The sequence below is a fragment of the Rhinopithecus roxellana genome, chromosome 15 (assembly GCF_007565055.1).
Source record: "Rhinopithecus roxellana isolate Shanxi Qingling chromosome 15, ASM756505v1, whole genome shotgun sequence".
Lineage (NCBI taxonomy): Eukaryota > Metazoa > Chordata > Mammalia > Primates > Cercopithecidae > Rhinopithecus > Rhinopithecus roxellana.
This window is the reverse complement of record NC_044563.1, coordinates 127,757,126-127,781,402: the sequence shown is the minus strand read 5'-3', so window position 1 is coordinate 127,781,402 and position 24,277 is coordinate 127,757,126. Positions and strand designations below refer to the sequence as shown.

At 41.6% G+C, this 24,277-nt stretch overlaps 1 protein-coding gene across 1 annotated transcript in view; it reads left to right on the top strand.

Moving 5' to 3' along the window:
• Window positions 1-285: 285 nt before the first annotated feature.
• Window positions 286-24,277, top strand: part of C15H11orf53 (chromosome 15 C11orf53 homolog) — a 48,832-nt gene continuing 24,840 nt past the window's right edge. The window contains exon 1 of the mRNA XM_030918659.1: window positions 286-358. Within this exon, the coding sequence (XP_030774519.1) occupies window positions 286-358 (73 nt within the window). The remainder of the gene's footprint in view (window positions 359-24,277) is intronic.

Genomic DNA, 24,277 nt, shown 5'->3' with positions numbered 1-24,277 from the left:
GGATTTGAACGAGTCTGATTGCTGCATCTGTGTTCTCAGCCACTATACTCCACTGCCTCAAAAAGGAACTTGCTTCTTTCCCCATCTTTACTAAGAGCTGCAGTGACCTCAGGGAAAGGGATCTAGTGAGTGCTTTCTCCCTTTCTCTACTGATCTCCTCCCCACTGACTACCAGCTTTGGGCCAGGAAGGCTGAAGCAGAAAGGTTGCCGAAATTACTGGAAGTTCCTGCTTGGCTGGCAACTGGGAACTACTGCAAGTTGGCATCAGACTCTCTGGGTCCAACATGCTTAAAGCTGAAGGTGTTTCCAAGGGCTCTTTGGAGGCTACTTGTGTGGCTCCGACCAAGGTCCCAAGAAGTAGGTATTTTTCTCCATATCCCCTCAGCCCTGGCTCTTGGTAGTTTATGTCCTGCCAGGCTGTTCCCTCAGGCAGGACATAAACAACTCTACCCCATCAGCGCCAACAGCTGAAAGGTTCAGAGAAACACACAATACTAGACTCTCTACTCTCTCTTTCCTGCCATAGCTGCCTTAGATATCTGAGGTGTTCTCTACCTGCAAGGAGCACATAGTGTGCACTTTTAATCACCTGAAGCCCCTCTCCTCCCTCTCCCCTCCCCTCCAATTAGACTGGCAGGGAGGAAGCAGGTGCCTTCACACACTCTCTCTCTCTCTCTCTCTCTCTCTCTCTCTCTCTCTCTCTCTCTCACTGTAGGGTCAAAGCTCAGTTTTCTCTAGTGAAATCCTGTGTGCAAAATGTAATCCTCACACTTTGCACTTGATCTGATTTAGGTGATCCAAGAATCGTGGAAGCATTTTTTGTTTTGTTTTTTTTTTTTTTTTTTGAGACAGGGTCATGTTCTGTCACCCAGGCCGGAGTGCAGTGGTGCTATCTTGGCTCACTGCAACCTCTTCCTCCTGGGCTCAAGCAAACTTCCCACCTCAGCCTCCCAAGTAGTTGGGACTATAGATGCCTGCCACCACACCCGGCAAATTTTTGTACTTTTTCTAGAGACGGGGTTTTGCCATGTTGCCCAGGCTGGTCTTGAACTCCCAGGCTCTCACCTTTGTCTCCCAAAGTGCTGGGATTACAGGCGTGAGCTGCCACACCCAGCCATGGAACTCTTCATAACCATTGCTTTCGAAAATCTTGTATTTTTTTTTTCCCACATCTCACATCTCATTTTGGCAAACCATATCTATTACCTCAGTTGAAACCTCAACTTTAGTGCCCTGGGCTTTTTTTATTGTTACTGCTTTTTAACTGTTACTTTAGGTTCAGGAGTACAGGTGAAGGTTTGTTACATAGGTAAAATCATGTCATGGGGTTTGTTGTACACATTATTTAATCACCCAGGTATTAAAAACAGTACCCAATAGTTATCTTTTCTTCTCCTCTCCCTCCTTCTGTCCTCCACTCTCAAGTAGACTCCTCAAGTTGTTCCCTTTTTTGTATTCATAAGTTCTCATCATTTAGCTCCCACTCATAAGTGAGTGCATGTGGTATTTGGTTTTCTCTTCCTGCATTAGTTTGCTGAGGATGAGGGACTCCAGCTCCATTCATTTTCCCACAAAAGACATGATCTCATTCTTTCCAGAGTTAATGTCCTGTTATGTATGTATATAAGCACATATTCAGGGACCAAGAAATACTTGTGAGATAGCTTAGTCATTGGACAATGCTAAAGATAAACCTATAACATTATATGTTACCTCTCTAACGAGATTATAACGTCCTCTAGTGTTATAATCACATCTTCCACATTTTTGCAGTGCATACACACATACACACACAAAAACACACAGATATAGAAACATAATTCTCTCCTAAAATTGACTCAAGAAATCCTGGTAGTCGTTTTGATGATGTATCTCTGTATACTTAATTCTACAAAAGCAATCAAGCATGAATCTGAGGTTAGAAACACATACTTTGGAGCCAGAACTTGGACGGCTGGATTTCCAGCGAAGTCACTAGTAACCACCTGCAAAGCTGGCTTGGTTTATCATCAGCCACAGATTCAGATTAGCCAACCCTGAATATTAAATCAATGGAATGCCAAATCTTACATCCAGAGCAAACTGAACACCCAAATATACATCATAATACATCATCCAGGTCGAATATTATTTTTTAACCTTGTAATTTATCTGAATCTGTAAAAATAATATTATCAATTGGAAGATTAACCCCCCTTAAATTGGCAGCCACAGAGCTTAAAATTCAGGTGAAATGCATCATTTTCACCCACAAGCTAGAAAATCAGCTCTGTTCACTAAGTATGTAACAATGGGAGTATGCCCATGGCTTCCCTGGTTTAAAAAAAAAAATCTTTTGTTTCTGAGTGGTTCTGAACTGTTCTTCCTCGGACAGTGATGCAGTTTTCCTTTCATAGCTCCTCCCTTACACAAGCGTCCCAAGTTTCTCAACTTCTATGTAGGGCCTTACAGGGATCCAGCACTGTAGGACAACAGGCTGTGCATGGACAATGGATGAATTGGTGGTTACTAAGGACCAACCACTTGCTCCAACCCAAGTCCTTACCGAGGCTGGGTTTTTTTCCCTCCTCATTTCAAACACTCCCATCTGCATTGTTCCTCCACCTCCTCTTCCTCTTCCCTATTCACTAGCTCCAGGCTTACCTGCCTTTGGGGATGGAAAACTCTAGCTAAATATAGGCATGCATCAGAGTTTTCTTTTCTCCTGTTAGGCCAGCAGATCATAAGTATGTTTCTGCTTCCGTACAGTTTGGAGAAGGGAAGGCAGCCCCAGGGCACCCATGAAAGCGGAGAAAGAAAGATATGCTGAACTTGCAAAACTCACAGATGAATACTTTGAGCTATAGCTGCACCATAAATGCTTTCCAACCAGTGTCGTCTCCTCTTTGCAAAAACTGCTCTCCTTGTTCACCTCCATGTTGTGTTCTTTAAAGGCAAAATGGTTTGAAAACAAAAAGTGGCACAATTTGAACATGTTTAACCAAGCTAGACACAAAGAATAATAAACAGAGCCAGGATCATGGCCAAACAAGAGAATTTCATGTGAAACTATGTTGAGACCATGGTCAGGGACAGTAGAAAAGGAATTCTTAGGCAGAGTTAAGACCACAGTTGGTGGCCAGTGACCAGGCAAGGAAAGTAATTGTCAGGCAAGGGAAGCCATGCCTGGTGCCATCCACAAGGTGGTAATCTACAACAGCTAGCTACATTTATCCTGATTGAGAGAGGAAAAGGTACTAAAGCTCTATAGGAATTCATTAGATCCAAAATAATGAATTGGAGCTCCCCTAGGTTGAATATTTGAACCAAATCAGTCAAGATGGAAATAAATTCTAGAATAGCTCCATAGATGTTCCATTTCCTATGTCTGGTCTGAGAAGTTTTCAATAGACATGATTTTCTGGATTCTTGGTGGACTTCGAGTTTATAGACCAATAATCCTACATCTTCATCTCTAACTCTCATCTCAAAGTGCATAAAAATCTATTAAGACCCGACACCAAGTGATTTTTATTATTTGCTTCTGATTAAGATAGCACCTGATTAAGGTATTAGGAAAAATCTATGTTTTCATCCAGAAACTTTTACAATTTCTTACTGATGAAAGTAATTATCAGTTATAATTATATATATAAATATAAAGCTGATAAAATATAATTATAACTGATAATTACTTTTGCCTTTACTCTCCTTGTTCACCTCCCATGTTGTGTTCTTTGATGGCAAAATGGTTTGAAAACAAAAAATTGCAAAATTTGAACATGTTCAAAGGGACACTTAAAGAAAAGTTTATCGTATAAAAGTAATTATAACTGATAATTACTTTCATATCATATAAAAGTAAAATAAACTTTTCTTTTAAGGATGTAAGTGTCCGTTTTGGAACAAATCATATTCCAAAGGCTTGTAACCAGTATATTGCTCTGTCTCAACTCAATGGTGTATGAACACAAAGCAGTTTCATTTTTCTCTAATTTAATTACTCCTTCACTGAAGCTCAATCAAATCTGCCCTTTGCATCCTTAATTGCATCCTAGGCAGATTTCAAAGCTTTATCCTTTATTTTCTATTATTAAAACTCAGTCCACCACAGCTAACATCTTACTGAAAGGGGAAAAGCTGAAAGCCTTTTCTCTAAAAACTAGAACAAGACAAGGATTACCACTCTCACCACTCATTCAACGTAGGACTGGAAGTTCTATTCAGAACAATTAGGCAAGAGAAAGAAATAAAGAGCATCCAAATTAAATAGGAGGAAGTCAAATTGCCCTTGTTTGCAGATGACATAATTTTATAGACAGAAAAACCTAAATATTTGACTAAAGAACTCTTAGAACTGAAAACGAATTCAGTCAAGTTGCTGAATACAAAATTGATACACAAAAATTAGTAGCATTTCTGTACATGAACAAATTCACTAGCTGAAAAAGAAATCACGAAGGCAATCCCATTTACAATAGCTACAAAATAATACCCAGGAATAAAGTTAACCAAGGAGGTGAAAGACCTTTACAAGGAAAACTACAAAACACTGCGGAAAGAAACTAAAGAGGGTACAAACAAATAAAAAGACATCCCATGCCTATGAGACAGAAGAATTAATATTGTTAAAACGACAATACTACCCAAAGCCATCTACAAACTCAGTGCAATCCCAATAAAAATACCAATGATGTTTTTCACAGAAATAGAAATAAAATGCCAACATATATATGGAATCATAAAAACCCCAAATAGCCAAATCCATCCTGAGCAAAACGAACAAAGCTAGAGTCATCACACTTCCAGACATCAAAATACACTACAAAGTTGTAGTAAGCAAAACGGCATGGTGCTGACATAAAAACAGGCACATAGACTGATGGAACAGAACAGAGAACTCAGAAAGTAATCCACATATCTGAAGCCAACTGATTTTTTATAAAGGCGCCAAGAACACTCATTGGGGAGAAGACAGTCTTTTCAATAAATGGTGCTGGGAAAACTGGATATCCATATCCAAAAGAATGAAACTAGACTCCCCACATGTCACCCTTTACAAAAATCAACTCCAAATGTATCAAAGACTTAAATGTAAGACCTGAAACAATAATGTTACTAGAAGAAAACATAGCAGAAATGCTTCAGGACTTTCTTCTGAGAAAAAATTTTATGAATAAGACCTCAAAAGCACAGATAACACAAGCAAAAATAAACAAATGGGTTTATATCAAACTAAAAAGCTCTGCACAGCAAAGGAAATAATCAACACAGCGAAAAGACAACCTTCAGAATGGGAGAAAATATTTGCCAACTACTTATCCAAAAGAGGATTAATCTCCAGAATCTATGAAGAACTGAAATATCTTCATAGCAAAAAAAAAAAAAAATCCAATTCATAAATGGATCTGAAGAGACATTTCTCAAAAGAAGACATACAAATAGCTAAAAAATACACGAAAAAAATGTTCAACATCACTAATCATCCGGGAAATGCAGAGCAAAACCACAGTTATCGCTATTATTAAAAAGACAAAAACTAACAAATGCTGATGAGGATGCAGAGAAGGGGGAATTCTTATACACTGTTGGTGGGAATGCAAACTAGTACAGCCACTATGGAGAACAAGATGGAGGTTCCTAACTACAAATAGAACTACCATATGGTCTCACAATCACACTGCTGGGAATTTATCCAAAGGAAAAGAAATCATTATATTGGAGAGACATCTGCACCCCCATGGTTATTGCAGTCCTATTCACAGTAGCCGAGATATGGAACCGAGCTTGGTGTCCAACAACAGATGTGTGGACAAAGAAAATGTGATATATGTACACCATAGAATAGTATTCGGCATTAGAAGACAATGAAATCCTGTCATTTGTGGCAACATGGATGGAATTAGAGGACATTATGTTAAGTGAAGTAAGCCAGAAACAGAAAGTTAAACATCTCATGTTCTCACTGATGTGAAAGCAGAAAAAGTTTATCTCCTAGAAGTAAAAAGTAGAACAGAGGATACTAGAGACTGGGAAGGGTAGGAGGAAGAAAGAGATAGGAGAGATTTTTTAAAGGATACAAAATTACAGCTAGATAGGAGGAATCAGTTCTAGTTTTCTACACCACTGTAAGATAACTATAGTTAATAATACAGAGTTTCAAAGAGCTAGAAGGAGGAAATTGAATATTCCCAACACAAATAGATAATAAATGTTTAAGATGAACATGCTGACTACCTTGATCTGATCACATTATATGTATTGAAACATCAATATGTACTTCATGAATATGTAGAATTATTACTTGTTCATTACAAATAAATAATTACATTTTTAAAAAGCAGTGTGGAAGAGAAATCAAGGCTTCAGATATTGTGAAGCAGCGGTAGGCTACCCACCCCCACGCTGGGCCTTGTCCAAATTTGTGAAGCACAGAATCTGTGAGCAAAGTAAGATGGTGGCTGTTTTACTCTACTAAGTTTGGAGTGGTTTGTTATGACTTGGAGGTTGTTGTTTGTATATGACAGCTGGAACTGTGGTTGCCACCTGGGGACCATGAGGTAGCGAGAGTAAGAATCAGCCAACAGAATTAGAAAGGACCTTATTCCCAATGACATTATTGAATAAATTAATTGACCAATCCAAGAACTGCTCTGCCTACTGACCTTTTATTATATGTGATTATAAATTCATTTTCATTTTGATCATTTGGGGGAGAAAACTACTCCAGTTAAAACTTTAATCTCAAACTTGATTTACACATCATGTCCTCTCCTCCTATGAGTACAGTTTGTTTAAGCTAAGACTCGGTCATGAAGGCTCGGAGGTGCTTCCTCTACCCACTCTTCAAGACCTGGTTTCTTTAGTTGGTCAGTAGGAAGGAGGCAGAGGGCTGGAAGGAGGTGTCTCTTATAACTGACTGCTGCGGTTCCTCTCCCCATAGGTTACTCTGCTTCTCAGGGCAGCATGGACTAGCTCTAAACACCCTCAATGTGGTTGGTGTTCAAATCCCTGCTCTTTCGAGGAGCCCATGTGAGAGCTCTCCTCAGGGCTCCCAGGTCCCAGCATAGCACACTTCCCTGACCCAGGAGACTTGGCTCTGGTCCTACCTCTCTGCTCCCCATAGCTTCCACTTCTAGGGGTACTTGTGACAGCACCATGGCAACTCATTGCCAGAGTCCCCTTCTCATCTGGAAGCTCTTTTTTTTTTTTCCTTTGAGATGGAGTCTCACTCTGTTGCCCAGGCTGGAGTGCAGTGGCACAACCTCAGCTCACTGCAACCTCCACCCGACAGGCTCAAGCAATTCTCCTGCCTCATTCTCCTGAATAGCTGGTACTACAGGTGCACGCCACCATGCCTGGCTAATTTTTTCTATTTTTAGTAGAGACGGGGTTTCACCATGCTGGTCAGGCTAGTCTCGGACTCCTGACTTCGTGATCCGCCCACCTTGGCCTCCCAAAGTGCTGGGATTACAGATATGAGCCACTGCGCCCAGCCAGAAGCTCTAAGTGGCTCAAGCTACCTTCCCCTATGACCTCTAGGCCCATGGGTGACATGTTCATACTTGCCTTGGTCACACTCCCACCCTGCCCTGCCATTTCTCAGTTCTCTCTCTCCTGCTTAGTGGGGCCCAGGGCAGATCAGGAAGTCATCGAACTGGGGCCCAAGATGTCAGTCTCCCCTTCCAAGGCACCTCCAATTGCTACAAGTAATTTTCTTGAAGCCTCGCCTCACCGGGCTTGCTGGGGGTGAGAGAGTGGGGATATAACTTTCACCTCACCCAGGGGGAAGAGAAGAAATAATTTCTCAACATAAATGCCTCACACTCATGGCTTTCTTCCCCACTCCTCCTTCTTTACACACCCCCATCTTAGTTTATTCCTGCTGCTGTAACAAACTTAGACTAGGTAATTTACAAAGAAATGTATTTCTTGCAGTTCTGGAGGCTGGGAAGTCCAAAATCAAGGCACCAGCACTTGGTGTCTGGTGAGTGACTTCTTACTGCATCTTCACGTGGCAGAAGGGGCAGTGTGTCCTCATATGGCATAAGGCAGAAGAGCAAAAAGGGCCGGGTTAGTTCCCTTGAACCCTTTCACAAGGGCAGTAATCTCATTTGTGAGAGTGGAGCCCTCATGACTTAATCACCTCTGAGAGGTCCCACCTCTTGATACTATCACATTGGGTCTTAGGTTCCATCATAATGAATTTTGGGGGAACACATAGATTCAAACCATAGCACCCCCTTCCTAGTTTTCTTATGTAGACTTGCAGGAGGGATACAAGTGGCTGATGGTAGAAGGAGCTACTCATTACCTCCTAACCAGTCTGGGTGGGGGTGGCTTCCAGGGACCTCCAGGGCTTGGTGGGTCTCCTTACAATGGAAGATAGTTCACACCTCGTTTCCAGCTACGGCCCTAGTGCCCATTTGGGGATATCAGGAGAAGGACCACCCAACATCCTTCAGCAGTCTTCAACAAAAAAATGTGCAAGTTTTAATAAAAGAAAAAAAGAAGACAAAATATTTTCACTACAGAATCCAAGGCACAAATCTGTTTGTCAGGGATGAGTGAGACTATGTGTATCCTTTGTGTGTAGACACAGAAATCCTCTCCTAACCAAAAGGTCCATCTCCTGTGTGAGCTGATTAGGAAGGAAGGGCTAGTTCTCCAGCTGAGGAAACCAAACAGCTGTTAAGGGGCAGGGAACAGATCCCAAGGCTTCAAGACCCTGACACCTGAGGTGAATCATCTAAAAAATCCTGAGCTCATGGAAGATTTTATTTTCCCCATTGTCCAGTCCTCACTTACCCCCAACAGTCGGTCAAGAAGCTACTAACTGGAGGACAAATTGGAAGGACATAAAGCACAAACAATTCAGAGAAGTCGGAGAAGCCAAGAGTTGTTATCAATAAGAGTAGAGGTTATTCCCTCAGTGATTTTCAGAGTGAGCCCCTAAGAAGATGGGAATTTCATTTTAAACTTAATAAAGAATAGAGGACTACTGTATCCAGGGGACCGACTCTGTTCTCCCTTCACAGTTCCGTGCGTCCAATAGTTGGCCAGTGAACCAATGATTTTGCAGTCCCTACTGTTTGCAATGGGGAGATAGAGAGGAGAGCCCGTTCCCACTCCTAGACTGCTGGGAGGAAAGACACACAGTCCAGTGATAATGCCTAGAAGATACAAAGCATATTGGCACAGTACTCGGCCATAAGAACCACTGAATAAATGCTTTTAAACCAAACTGATGTCAAAGGTTTTATATCAGAGTACCCAGAAATGTAAACCGGAACAAAAATGCCAAGTTAAATGCACAATGGTTACAAGGGGAGGGAGTGCTGAGAGCAGGCTGACTGCGGGTGGGATGGGGGTGGGGGACAGCCAACTTTGAGTTGGAACGCTGGAGTCATGGTGTAGATGTTCTGCCTCCCACGGAAAGAAGTTCAAGACCAGGAAAGCAGGTTAACAATCTTGTGTCAGCTTTGTGGTCGGAAGTAGAAGTAGCGTTCTCCCAGTCCTGGAAGGAGGAGGCATACCAAGGATCCTTCTTAGAGAAAAGACTAGAAAAGATGTGGACTCATATTTTATCATGAGGGCCAGCAAGATGGCAAATGGAGCCTACCAAGGACCAAAGTTTGCTTGGTTTGATCTAGTGTCTCACTGGATCAAATAAATCTAGTGCTAATAAATAACAGCTACATCACGACAATGGAATAATCCTGAGACAGGCCAATGTCTTTCTCTACATTTCTCAGATGAGGAAACTGAGGCATAGAGAAACTATGTGACTCGCCCATGTTTACAACATTTGTAAGTGGAACCGGGATTCAAACCTGGCCCTGTAGATCCAGAGCCTGTGCCCTTAACCACATGGCTTTCCCACCTGTGGTAAACTAGAGAGGTGGGCATGCCCAGACCACTCAGAGAAAGAGGTATCTCTTCTATGTGCCAATTAGTACATGCTATGTAGTGATCCACAGCAAAGGGTGGGGGAAAGAGTTGAAGGGATAGGCAGGGAAGGTCGGGAAACGGATTCCTTCTCTGCAACCAGTCATGGAAGGAGCATTCAGGTTGATGTCCGCGATTTTCAGGCAGAAAAGAGTACATTCCTTCCAGGTCACTGCAGTTTCCAAAAAAATCCTCGCCCCTGCCCAGCTGCCGAAGCAAGCCCTTTTGGTGAGCTGCGGATAGGGTTGAGGCACCACCTAGTGGCTTAAACTGAAAATACTCCCAAATGAATGTCCCTGGTGAAAGGAGGCGTGGGAAATCGTGATCGCCCAGGGCAGGAAAAGGGAATCGAAAGCAAAAACTACTCATGCTCAAAGCCTTCTTTCTGTATTCCCCTCTAGCCTACAGCTACGCATCATTAAAAGATTTCCTTTTTATGCCAGCCTGGTCAAGAACTATTATGTTGTTGTTGGGGGTTTTGGGGGTGTTTTTTGTTGCTGTTTTGAGACGGAGTTTCGCTCCTGTTGCCCAGGCTGGAGTGCAATGGCCCGATCTCGGCTCGCTGCAACCTCCGTGTCCCGGGTTCAAGCAATTCTCCTGCCTCAGCTTCCCGAGTAGCTGGGACTATAGGCGCGTGCCACCACATCCGACCAATGTTTGTATTTTTAGTAGGACGGGGTTTCGCCTTGTTGGCCAGGGGTCTCGAACTCCCGACCTCAGGTGATCCGCCCACCTCGGCCTTTCAAAGTGCTGGGATTACAGGAGTGAGCCACAGCGCCCGCCAGAGTCAAACACTTTTATGCGAGAGAGGTTGGTAGGTCAGGTCAATGGATTTGAAGACCCCCAAAAGAACTATAGCTTAGGCATGTGAATAAGGAGAGTTATGGGAAAGAAGGGCAGATGGGAGATTCAGTCTGAGGGAAAAGGTTTAAATCCAGCTTCTAGAACGCTGAGCAATGTTCATACATTGGTGTCAGGTGCAGATGAGGCTGTCAACTGGTGAGGTCAATTCAGGCTGGTTGATAAGAAGAGTTTGTGCCAGGGTCCATCCTCAGGAAACTAGGCAGCTGATTGGCTCCCTCACCCCACCTCTAGGAACCTGGGGAGATGAGGAAATTTCAAACATTCAAAGGATCAGACAGGAGAGGTCGAAAACAGACAAAATCAGATTCAGGAAGTGGCCAGATTTAGTGTCAATTTATGCCAGGTTGAATGATGGTCCCTCTGTACAGATTTGGTCCCAAGTCTGTTTAGGTTAGCAGCGTGCAAGGTGTGATGGAACCCTTGACCCTGCAGGCATCGATATTCTGTTATGTTTTCTAAGAATGATACTCTAGATGTTTCTCTCTGCCCCGGGCTTTGTTACATCTGCTCTCCAGGCACCCTAGCCCCTGCAACCCCTCAGTATTCAGACCAAGGCAGAGGATGGTATTTCTTATATTTGGTCATCAATAACTTGCCTTTCGGGCATATCAGGATTGACATTGCAACTCACTCCTTCACCTTTCCTTTAGCCTCTGTAACTCAGGTCCCTAAAGTTTCAGGCTTCCCTGCCCCTGTTCTCTCTTTCCTATTTTGACTCACCTTTATTTTCACTTTTTAATGTTGGCTCTATCCTTGAAAGTGTGACTTCGCCTGTTGTTCTAAGCTGAGCTCAGGGCTCAGTCTCACTAGCACCAGATGGTTTTGCTGGTCAGAGTCACGTCAGGAGCCTCTCCACTTTATCTCAGATTCCTGCCACAGCTGCCAGACTGCTGTTTCTCCTTACTGCAAAGGCTCAGACCATTGAAGAGCTCCCTAAACATATGTAAGCTAAAGGGATCTCCCTTGAGTCTTTATTTATTTATCATACAGAACTGATCATCCCCAGAGATCAATGAATGAGTGAGCCTTCCTCTGTCTATGTTAGTGGTGTATTTATGTCATAACATACTTAACATAGTCGTGTTTCCCATTGTATTTGCTTGAAAGGCTAAACTGCTGTAACAGAGGCCCTGAATTACAGTGTCTTCAAAATAAAGTTTATTTATCTTTCATGTACAGTTCAGATAAACATCAAGCTATTTTTCGGGGCACAGTCATTCAGTGACTTCCATTTTATTTCCTCACCACCTTTTAGAGAGTTTTCCTATGTTCAGTAAATATTTGAGCACTTACTATTTAAAAGGTTCTGGGTCACATTTTACAGGAGATGGGTAGTTCAGCCTTCTCAGAACTCATGATCAAATGGGAACACAAACAAGAAAAGGAATAAGTATAGGTCAAAGAAGAAAAACAAGTACAATAGAAAGATCTGCAGGGATCAAATGAGGAAGGAATCACCTTCAGTTCAGGGACAACAGGAAAGTCTTCACAGAGGACATGTGTATAAGATAAGATTTGAAGGATAAATAAAATTTTAGTAAAGAACAGAAGAAAATGTTACCAGTGGAGAAAACAGTATGAACCAAAGTTTGAGGATTAAAATATACATAGAAATGCTCCTAAATGCCCATCAGTGATAAATTGGATAAAGAAAATGTGGTTCATTGATTTCACCGTGTCGGCCAGGATGGTTTCGATCTCTTGGCGTCATGGTCTGCCCGCCTCGGCCTTCCAAGGTGCTGCGATTGCAGGCGTGAACCACCATGCCTGGCCTTCATTTTTCCTTTGAGTCAGGATCTCACTCTGTCACCCAGTCTGGTGTGCAGTGGTGCAATCATGGTTCACTGCAGCCTCAAACTCCCAGGCTCAGGGAATCCTCCTGCCTCAGCCTCCCAAGTAGCCGGGACTACAGGCACATGCCACCACACCTGGCTAATTGGTTTTTATTTTTTATAGAAATGGGGTCTCACTATGTTGCCTGGGCTGGTCTCAAAATTAAACTATGCTCCTGCCTCTGCCTCCTGAGTTGCTTGGATTACAGGCGTGAGCCACTGCACATAGATATGGTTGTTATCTTTATTATACTGACGCTTTCATGGGTATATGTCAAAACTTAGCAAATTGTACACTTTAAGTGTGCAATTAATTGTACGTCAACTATACCTCAATAAAGGCATTCAAAAAACTGCACACACAAAAAAAAGAAAATATGGTACATACACACCATGGAGTACTATGCAGCCATAAAAAGGAACAAGACCATGTCCTTTGCAGGGACATGGGTGGAGCTGGAAGCCATTATCTTCAACAAACTAAAGCAGGAACAGAAAACCACACACCACATGTTCTCACTCATAAGTGGGAACAGAATGATGAGAACACATGGGCACATGGTGGGAACAACACACACTGGGGCCTGTTGGAGGGAGTGGGAGGAGGGAGAGCATCAGAAAGAATAGCTAACAGATGCTGGACTTGATACCTTAGGTGATGGGATGAGCTGTGCGGCAAACCACCATGGCACACGTTTACCTGTCTAACGAACCTGCACATCCTGCGCATGAACCCCTGACTTTAAAATAAAAGTTGGAAATCTAATAAATACATAAATAATTTTACCAAAAAAAAATTAGGAAGAAATGAGGATAACAGAATAAGGCATATGGAGAATACAGCTTTGAGAGAAGTTAGAGCCTCATTGTGGAGGACTTGGATGACAGGTAAGGAACCAGTTCTTCACTGGTGGGCCAGGGGCAGTCGTTTGAGATTTCTAGTTGGGGAGGAAATGATCAGAGCTCTAAGTTAATTGAGATGGACTAAAATGGAGACATTGATCATGGGAAAACTAACAGAAAGCCACCATAAGTCAAGGAGGAGACAGCACAGACTGGATTCAGGTCATAGGTTCAGAGAAGAGGCCTGAAGAGAAACCCAGGATGAAGGCAAGACCGACAGCTGTGGAATGCTGGAAATGAAAGGGGGAAATAAACCATAACTCAGAGTTTTCAAGGTTTACACACTCAAAAAGTGGTGATGCTGCTAACTGAGATATGGAAGTCAGAGCGTGATCTGAGGTTGGGTGAGGGTGGGAGGGTGAAGAGTTCAGTTCCAACCATTAAGTTTAAATTCCTAGCAGACTCAAATACAGCTTTCTAGAAGCAGCTCAAAATGTATATCTGAAGCTGAGAAGGTAAAGTTGTTTCTTGTATAAGATATGGATTTAAAAGTAGTCTATAGGGAAAGAGACGTGAAGAGGAAAGAGGGCACCAAGAACGAGAACACAGAGCGAGGGGCTGGCGGAACATTAGAAAACTCATAGGGTTCATTGCAGGGGAAGAAGCTTCAGGGAAATAAGAAGAAAGAAAACATATCTGAAAAGCTAAAAAAAAAACAGGAGTGTGCAGTGTCTTGGGAGGCAAAAAGAATTCTCAATGAGGTTCAGCTATGTCAGAAACAAAGAGACCTGATGAGGCAGATGGAGGAAAAAATATTGAATTTGATAACTCGTTTGTAAGTTACAACTTTTAGGATGGTAGTTTGGTAAGCTGAGAGGGATACAAATGAACAAATTAAACAGTGGTTTAGGGAAGTTAGGAAACAAATATGGAAAGTTAGGAAAGGAACAACAAAATAAACCAAAAGGAAGCAGAAGTGAAGGATTAATAAAGTGCAGATTAATGAATTAGAAAATAACACTAATAAATACAAAAACTGTATTTTAAAAAAATGAACTATTAGCTAACCTAGTTTTAAAAACAAAGCACAACATACATAAAAAGGAATAAGTGACCAGGTGCAGTGGCTCATGCCTATAATAGCAGCACTTTGGGAGGCTGAGGCAAGTGGATCACCTGAGGTCAGGAGTTTGAGACCAGCCTGGCCAACTTGGTGAAACCCCATTTCTACTAAAAATACAAAATTAGCCAGGTGTGGTAGTGTACACCTGTAGTCACAGCTACTCAGAAGGCTGAGATAAGAGAATCCCTTGAACCCTGGAGGCAGAGGGTGCAGTGAGCTGAGATCGCACCACTGCACTCCAGCCTGAGCGAGACAGAGTGAGACTCCATCTAAAAAAATAAAAGGAAGGACGGAAGGAAGGAAGGAAGGAAGGAAGGAAGGAAGGAAGGAAGGAAGGAAGGAAGGAAGGAAGGAAGGAAGGAGGGAGGGAGGGAGGGAGGGAGGGAGGGAGGGAGGGAGGGAAGGGAGGGAGGGAGGGAGGGAGGGAGGGAGGGAGGGAGGAAGGGAGGGGAGAGAAATAAGTGAGACACTCCAATACATAAATAAGAAATTAAAAGAATAATAATAGGCTACTTTGTTCAACTCTACACAAATGAATCTGAAAATCCAGATTAAAAGGATAATTTTCTATGGCTATATAATCACCAATAATAACCTCAGATGGTATAACATATATTTTGAAAACACAATATAAATTACTGTAAAACCACTAAAAACAAGACATTCTGTACCATAAAGGAATCACAAACTAATATACAGAAATCAACCACTTTCATACACACAAACAATGAGTGAAAGTATAATGGAAGAAAAGACTCCATTTTTAATATAAACAAAATGGATAAAATCACTATAATTAATAAGATGAGTAAAACATAAATAAAATTTTTAAACTATGAAAATATACAAAATAATACTGGAACATATTAAAAATCACTAATTTGCAAATATAACATGTACCCAATTAATAAATATACCAGAAGAGTTGTTTTCTCATTGTTTCTTTTCTCTATCCTTCTTTTTCCTTTCTTTTTTTATTTTTTTGACTAGACAGGTTAATTCTAAAGTTCATATGAATAATTAAATAAATTATTGGAATAGCTAGGAAAACTCCAGGAAGGGGAATAGCTAGGAAACAGGAAGGGGAACATCACACACTGGGGCCTGTTATGGGGTGGGGGGAGGGGGGAGGGATAGCATTGGGAGATACACCTAATGTAAATGACGAGTTCATGGGTGCAGCACACCAACATGGCACATGTATACATATGTAACAAACCTGCACGTTGTGCACATGTACCCTAGAACTTAAAGTATAATAAAAAATAAATAAATAAATAAATAGAATAATGCAGAGGCGTGGCTAGCCCTACCAGATATTAAAATATTAAATATCAGTGATTCAGTAATGTCATTTTGGTCCATAAGTAGACTAATCGAACAGACAACTAAGTCAAGATATACACTGAAATATATGCGTGAATTTGGGTTATGATATAAGTGACATCTCAATCAGTGTGAGAAAGATAAAGTATTCAAAATATAGTTTTGTTGTTTGGGTTCCAGTTGGATGTAAGAGTTAAATATGTTTTAGAATAACAATAAAAATACTAAAGGAAAACAAAGAAGAATTCCTTTATAAACCTGACATGGAAAAGACTTTACTTACTTCGACCCCATAAAACCCTGGAGAAAAGATGATCTATTCAGCTAAGTAAAAAATAAAAACTTCTGTACAAAATAAAGAACTACAACTATTAGACATAAGCAACATCAAAAGATAAATGGCAAACTAGGGGGAGTTATTTGCAGCTCCTATTACAGTGCCTTAATTTATAACATACTCCCAGAATTTGATAAGACAAAAACCAGTCAACCCAATATAAAAGTAGACGGGTCACAGGAAAGGAGATAAATGTATGAAAAGATGTTTGATCTCACTCCTAATAGGAGAAATGCAAAGTAAAACTACACTGAGAGCATGTATTACTTTTAGATTGGCAAAGGTCCTTAAGTTTGATAACATGATGTATAGTTTTCAATTGCTGCTATAACAAATTACCACCGACTTAAAGGCTTTTACATTTACAACACAAATGTATATCTTACAGTTTTGTAGGTTAGAGCCCAGCTTGGGTCTCGCTGGGCTAAAATCAAGGTGTCAGCTGGGCTGCGCTCCCCCTGGAGGCTCCAGGAGAGACTGTGTCCTTTTGCTCTTTCCAGCCTCTACAAGCCGCCCGTGTACCTTTGCTCATGGTCCCCTTCTTCAATCTGCAAAGGCAGCAGCATTGCTCCTCGCTGTGTCTTTCTTCTGTCATCACATCTTCCTCTGATTGACTCCTCTGCTGCCTCCCTCTTCCACATTTAAGGACCCTTGTGACTACACTGGGCCCATCTGGATAATGCAGAAAAAAGTCTTATCTTGAAGTCAGCTGATTATCAAACTTAATTCCTCTTTGTCATGTTAACTAACGTATTCACAGGTTCCAGGGGTTAGGATTTGGACATCTTTGGGGGCCACTGTTCTCCCTACCATGCATACTGTCAGTGAGGTTGTGGGAAACAGACACTCTCATCATTCCTACTGGGAGGGAATATCCCCTACAAGGACTATGTAGGGTAATTTGGCAATATCTATCAAGATTTAAAACCCACATAACCTTTGATCCAACATTCCATCCTAAGAACCTAGTCTACAGATATACTTACTTGCACTAGATGAAATGATGAATGTCCAAGATTATTTACTATAGCAATGTTTGCAATAGCAGAATAGCATAGTAATGTTTGTAATAGCAACTTATTACATAAACAATTCAAATGTTTATAAGTAGGAAACATATAAGATTAGTGATCATGCATCCATACAAAAGAATGCTATGCAGAACTTTAGAAGAATATTCTCCAAGGTAATTAAGTTAGGAAGAATAAAAGGAAGCGGGGATAGAATAGTATATAGTGTGCTAACTTGCTTGTAGAAGCTGGGAACCAGATGAGAATTTATATTTGTATTTACTAGTAAGTACGTAAAGAAACCCTTGAAAAAATACACAAGAAACTAAAAATAATGACCATCTATGGTAGAAAAAATGAATACGTAGGAGACTTTTAATTATATCTCAAAACACGGGTTCACACATGTATGCACACACGTACACGCATCTTGCAAGACTCAGCTGAAATGCCAACTTCTCTAAAAGACCTTCCTCCTTTCTGAACTGCTTTTCTAAGCCATTTATAACTCCCTGGACATTTGTGCCATATTAGGGCTCCTGCACTCTTTGTATTACCTTAATTTGTGCAAAACCAGAACAGTGATTTGAAGAAGGACAAAGAGAAGGAGGACAAGAAAACATGAAGAGGAAGAAGCCACTTTCTGAATCTTTAGGAGGAGGGGATTTAAATGTTTATCAAAAAGAAACATGAATTTTCAAATGGTTGAGAAATACTACACTGACACTTCGGGGGCTGGGATAATAGTCTCCAAATGGCACTTCTCACACTGCATTCTGATCATTCATTTATGTCTGTCTTCCCCACTAAATCATCAGCCCCTTCAGAGAATGGATTTTGCAATTTCCTCACACACCGTACATGATCTATTTGAAAGACTGAATGAGAATTGACTTCTATTCCTTAATAGAGGAAGGGGATGGCAGCTTGAGAAAAATGAACACTCAGGCACATCAATGTTAGAAAAGTTTTCCGTATCCTATGGACTGGAATATAGCTATGTTTTCACATGGGTATCTTTTACTACATTCAGTGTCTCTGAACTGGAGTTGTACCCACAGTCACTGTTGTTCAGGCAATGGTTGTGGTGCAGTTGTCACTGCCCACATCACGACAGCTTGACAGAGCTGTTTGTGCTGTCACGTCCAATGAGGTCTGTGCAAGATGACCACATAATTTTATCCTCCAAACTCACACTCTTTTAAGAATGAAAAGGGACACTAACCAGATGGGACGCCATGACAAGAGCAAACCTAGACTGTCACAGGCAAATGTGGACAGATGAGGTGCTGTGTTAGTACTGCCTACGATGGATTGAAATGTCACTCAAAATGTCTTCAAAAAGAGTGCACTATGATAAGCATTTAAATTGGAAATGACCACATCCACAAAAGACACAGAAACGACCGTGAACATACATTTGGTAATCGTAAAACAAATATTCATTTTTGGAGGAATGGGCACAGTTCCGTGTTTTCTTACAAAGCAAACACCTAGTATTCATGGAACCTTAAGTAAATACTTACAGGTATCCAAAGGTGTGTTACATCATTTTGATAGGAAATATACAAAAGGGTTGCCTTTTAAATGACAGACAAGGCAACTGAAAGCAGGAGAATTTGCCAAGTCCCTCAAAATTGATTAAAAAATTTAAAAAATTAGAAAAAATCCTCCAAGGTAAGGAGAGGCTCTGTGACTAATCTATGTTTCAGGGCTGTTGCTAGGCATTACGGCATAGGCTAAAGCAGCTTTTTCCTTCTTTCTCAGTAACACATGAAGTCACGGTGTATCTAACAATCAGTGGCACCTTAGCTTCAATGAGATACCGTATTTTGTCTAGATCAATGAGAAAGAACCCTTCTCATCAATGCATACCCGCTGTATCTGGATAGAGATGATTTCTGAAGGTGGTTTTATCACATCCCCTCGGTTCTTCCTGGAGATGTGCTCAAGTCAGGCTTCAAGCCAAGCCTCCAGCCAGAAAGCAAGAATCCCTGAATGGACTTGGCTAGCTCTTTTACCCAGATATGTTTGCTAAAACTCTAGCAGAATTAAACGATTGTAAAAGCTGTCTTTAGCAAGCCATAACATTTGAATCTAACATCTGGGACCTTGGTACTATTTCATGTTACACCACCAGTGCCATTGCCCATAGGTTACATAATAATGACACTAACAAACACAGTCACTCTGCAGTTGTGGAGTGATGAGAAGTTTGTGGACACAAGGGGTCAGCTATTTCCAGTGTCACATTGTTGCAGAGTGGGTAAGCACAACACATCTGGCCAGGGTCTCCTACCCTTTGGCCAGCTTGCTGCCTTGCACCTCATATGAGCTAGCCCTGGATTATCAAAAATGCACCTCATATGTCATATCCCTACTTTGTTTGTTTTGTCATCGTTGCTGTTGTTGCTGTTTTATTGTTGTTGTTGTTTTGAGACAGATTCTCGCTCTGTCACCCAGGCTGGAATGCAGTGGTGTGATCTCAGCTCACTGCAACCTCCTAGGTTCAAGCTATTCTCCTGCCTCAGCCTCCTGAGTAGCTGGGACTACAGGTGTGCACCTCCATGCCCAGCTAATTTTTATATTTTTAGCAGAGACAGGGTTTCACCATGTTGGTCAGGCTGGTCTCAACTCCTGGCACAAGTGATCCGCCCGGCTCGGTCTCTCAAAGTGCTGGGATTACAGGCATGAGCCACCATGCCCAGCCCAAAATCTCTATTTCAATAAAACTACTTAAACCTGTTTCTTGACCTACATAGTCAAAATCTTCAACTGTCATATTGAATTATACATATATACACATATACATGTGTGTATGTATGTACACTATGCATATTATATACAGTTATACATATATATGCAAACATATATGCACATATGTTGTATATACATTTATGTGTGTATACATACGTGTACGTGTATATATGTATGTATAACTGAATATATAGGAAACTTATGATTCTAAAATCCTGGCATTTTTGATAATCCAGGACTAACTCATAGTTGGAAAGAGGGTTTATTTTTGTCCCTAGTATCTCTACTTCTTTCCCTCATGACACCATAGTTAAAGGACCCAGAGGCAGAGCCTGTACCAAAGGAAGAAATATTAGAGTCGAGAGAGAAATGACCAGGCAGGCATTCACCTTTAAGACCACTAGCCCAGCTCACTCAGCTTTTTTACCAATCTCTAAAACTCCTTCTCTCCTGAATTCTGGGAATAGGCTTGGGGAAATGACTGATTTCTCTAAGTGTGAGGCTGATGGACCAAGGCCCTACACACTGCTCAGAAATAAATCCAGCCTTCTTCCCTGTCCCAAATAAATAGTTTCAGCACTCTCATTGCTTTCTGGAGGGCACATTGGGTGTCACAAAATGGTGCAGCCTGAGAAGTAGAATAACTGCATCCCAAAGGCTTCCCCAGCCCATTTCATCTGTCCTCACCCATGGTTATGGGCCAGCCACTCCCCGGAGCATATCTTACCACCAAAGCCATACCCCTCAGGTGGGGCCTCTAGACCCCCGAATGTCTGTAGCTCCAATGTAACCAAACAAAATGCCAGGGTCAATTTAACCATTTCCCCAGTGTTGGTGATTTACTCTGATCCAGCAGAACTAGGACTGGGTTTTCTCCCATGTAAACTGAGGAATATAAGTTGTCAGATCTCGAGTGCCCCTTCCAGTGGAAACAGTCTCTCATCCAACTGAGCTTCCATATGCCCAAATGCCATAGTATTTGCAAGATAGCTGTTTCCAGGTTCAAGGGAAAGCTTGTGGCCACAAAACTGACCACACGTAGAAAGATCCAGATGGTAAGTGCCCAGATCATCCCATTCCAAATCCCAGGGCAGGTTCCTTTAAGTAACAGTTTAGTTGGCCTGGAGTAACCTCTCTGGCACCTTTCCTGCCCTTTGCTGTACCCCAGGTCAGCCAGTGGCTCTGTCCTCAAGCCGTCTTCACTTTTGCATGCAAACTGTGGTGGACAAGCCTATTCTCTCTGCTCATGCTTCACCAGAGGTCACTGTGCAACCCCCCAAAGAAGCATGTGGTCAACAGAGCAGACCCAGAAACTTGAGTTTGTGTCACTGGAGCAGACACAGCAACCTCTTCGGGGGTGCCTGAGTCAAGCAACTCTTCACATCTCTCCAGTGTAGGGAGGAGAGAAACTTGCATCTGCATGTGAGGATCCCATTGGGCCCGGTGGGCATGCACTTGTTCATGCCCATTCTGTTCTCCATTTCCCTCTGCCTCCTCATGGATCCTGTCTCACCTGCACCTGGGCCCCCATGCACTGTGCCAATGGAGCATAGCATCAGCCCACACCACTGAGCAGCCCTACCTGCTCCTTCCACTGCCCGTATAGATAGGCCTGGGAAATAGGGAAGCCTTAGAACAAAGGCAGGATAAGGGAAACAGAAGGTGCCTTGGTTCCCACCTTGGTGTGCCTGCTTCAGGGTCCCTCACACCTGCCCTCCACACTTTTACCTTCATTGTATCTGCCTTTTAGCAAACTTGTCGACAAAACCCCTGCCAAGTCATCAGGAGCTACCCAACCCACAGAGCAGGTGCCCAGTCCTGGAATGAATAAGGCGGCTGATACAGAAACGTTGTGGTTTGGAGTATCTGAGGAGTGTTCCCAATACAAGATAAAGGGGAAACTACCAATCATTTCTCTGCTCTGTAGATCTGTGTTTATTCTACCCAAACTTACCCTCGTTTTCCCTCCTTCTTAACATGGTGCCCCAGACCATCATCAGACCTTGCTATGACCTGGCAACCCACCTGATAGCACAGGTACCAGGCTTTTGAATCCCTCAGCAACTGAAGTAAACAGCCAAAGCCACATGCATCCAGCAGAAACCATCCCCCCAGTTCTATGGAAGACTTGTGTCCTTGGTATAAGAAAACAATCTTTAAGAAATATATTTAATTGTGTGTAATCAATTTGGAGTAAGTAATTGCATCTAAGCAAATGTAGCACAAGTATTAGAGGGTATTTTGAAGAACAGGCAAGTGTTTATTGCAAATCAATTTCTCAGTTTCAATGCACTTCAGCTCTTCCAATGACATCTCATCTCTCAAATGCTTCTACCGGGCACTAAATATTTCTACATCAAACTTCATTACATCTTTGAATTTCAGACATAGTCCACCCACAGGGAGATGGGTATAAACTCTTCGGTGCTCCGTTTGGTTTGTGGAACGACAAATATTATGCAGTAATTCCCCCTTATCCACAGTTTGGCTTTCCAAGATTTCAGTTACCCATAGTCAACTGCAGTCCAAAAACATTATATTTTGAAAGAGAGATGGAGACCACATTCATATAACTTTTATTACAGTACATTGCTATAATGAGTTATTATTTTCAATCTCTTACTGTGCCTAATTTGTCAATTCAACTTCACCATAGACATATATGTATAAGAAAAAAATAGTGTATATGGGATTTGGTACCATCTATGGTTTCAGGAATCCACTGGGGGTCTTGGAACATATCCCCTGTGGATAAGGTGGGCCTACTTTTCTCATGGTCGTGTTTCTTTACCGTGAAAAATAATGGACTCCCCCTTAATATACTTTATCATTTATATATTGCTGCTTACCCAGAAACCATCATCTCTGATGCATTCTGCGGAGGGTTCGGCATGGCTGGCCCTCACTGGGGCCCTACTATGTGCACAGCACCATAAACATATTGAAGTGCTGTGGGACTATAAAGAAGAAAAGAGAGAAAAGGACAATACAGTTGGAGCTGGGGGATGGATATGCAAACCACTGACAAGAATGGGAAGCAGCATGAAATCAGTTCCATTACAGAGATTCATCCAAGGAGCACCGTGAAATGGGCTATTAACTCGATCTTGGTGAATATACAAGCAAATGACAATCTACGTGGAGAAGGCAGTTGTGCTGAATCTTGAAAGATGTGTAGTACTTTAATCTTGCCACTAATCTGACTTGCTTCAAATACGTTATCTGGCGTGATAACCAGATATTCTGATTTGGTCAATCTGGGATAGACTGAATTTTATAAGCATTGCAGGTGATTCTGAGGCAGGTGGCCCAAGACCACGCTATGAAAAACCTGCACCAGGGCACAGGCTGCCTGGAAGGAAGCAAGCACAGATGAGGTAGAAAGGTAGGATGGGACCAGGTCACAGAGAGCCTTAGGTGCCATGCTGTGAAGGTTCGTCTTTATTCTATCAGCAAGGGGGAGTCATATCTGTTTTTAAATGGTTTCCTTTGCTGCTTGAAAGGTTTAAAGAGTTCTAACCTCTTTTAAAAGCACAGTGTTTAGAAGAATCCACATGCTTCCTAGGTATCTACAAAGCAACTGTAACTAGTTCACTTAATAATGTTATGTTTCATTTGAATATAGAGCTTTTGGTATGAAGAGTTAGCAAGAACTCTTGGGGCTCCCCTGCTTGGAAAAAAATACAAATCTTGGTGGCTGCCAGGTCAGCGTGACCACACTTTCCTTTTCTTCTCATTTGCTTAAAGGAGTGAGGGAAACAGGTACAGGAAGCTGGGAAATTGAGACAAATGTATTTTGGTATTCTTGTATAAATGCGGAAACCACAAGTGCAGACACCTTCAGATTTGTGCATTAGAAAGACAAGTGCATATTTCTTGACAGGAATAAAAGAGCAAAAAAAAAAAAAAAAAACCACTTAATTATTTTGACCATAGCTCACTGTTAGCATATGATTTAAATTTTACAGTGAGTAAAGACCAATTTATTTTCAAAAGCCCTGATTATTTTGACAATACTTAAAATGTCTTAAATAAAAAGAACAAAAACGTTTTATCATGTATTACAGAAAAATATTTGTTATCTATTTAAATCTCACACACAACCATGCCTACAAAAACTCTTCATGATTCAGACTTAATACTCAAGTTTAAACTTATCCCAGTAGGATGACATCTCCTTCAAGCTGCAGATATTTCACAGCAAGCATGCCTGGAGTTCATTTTCTCATTTGTTCATTCACTCATTCATCTAGTATA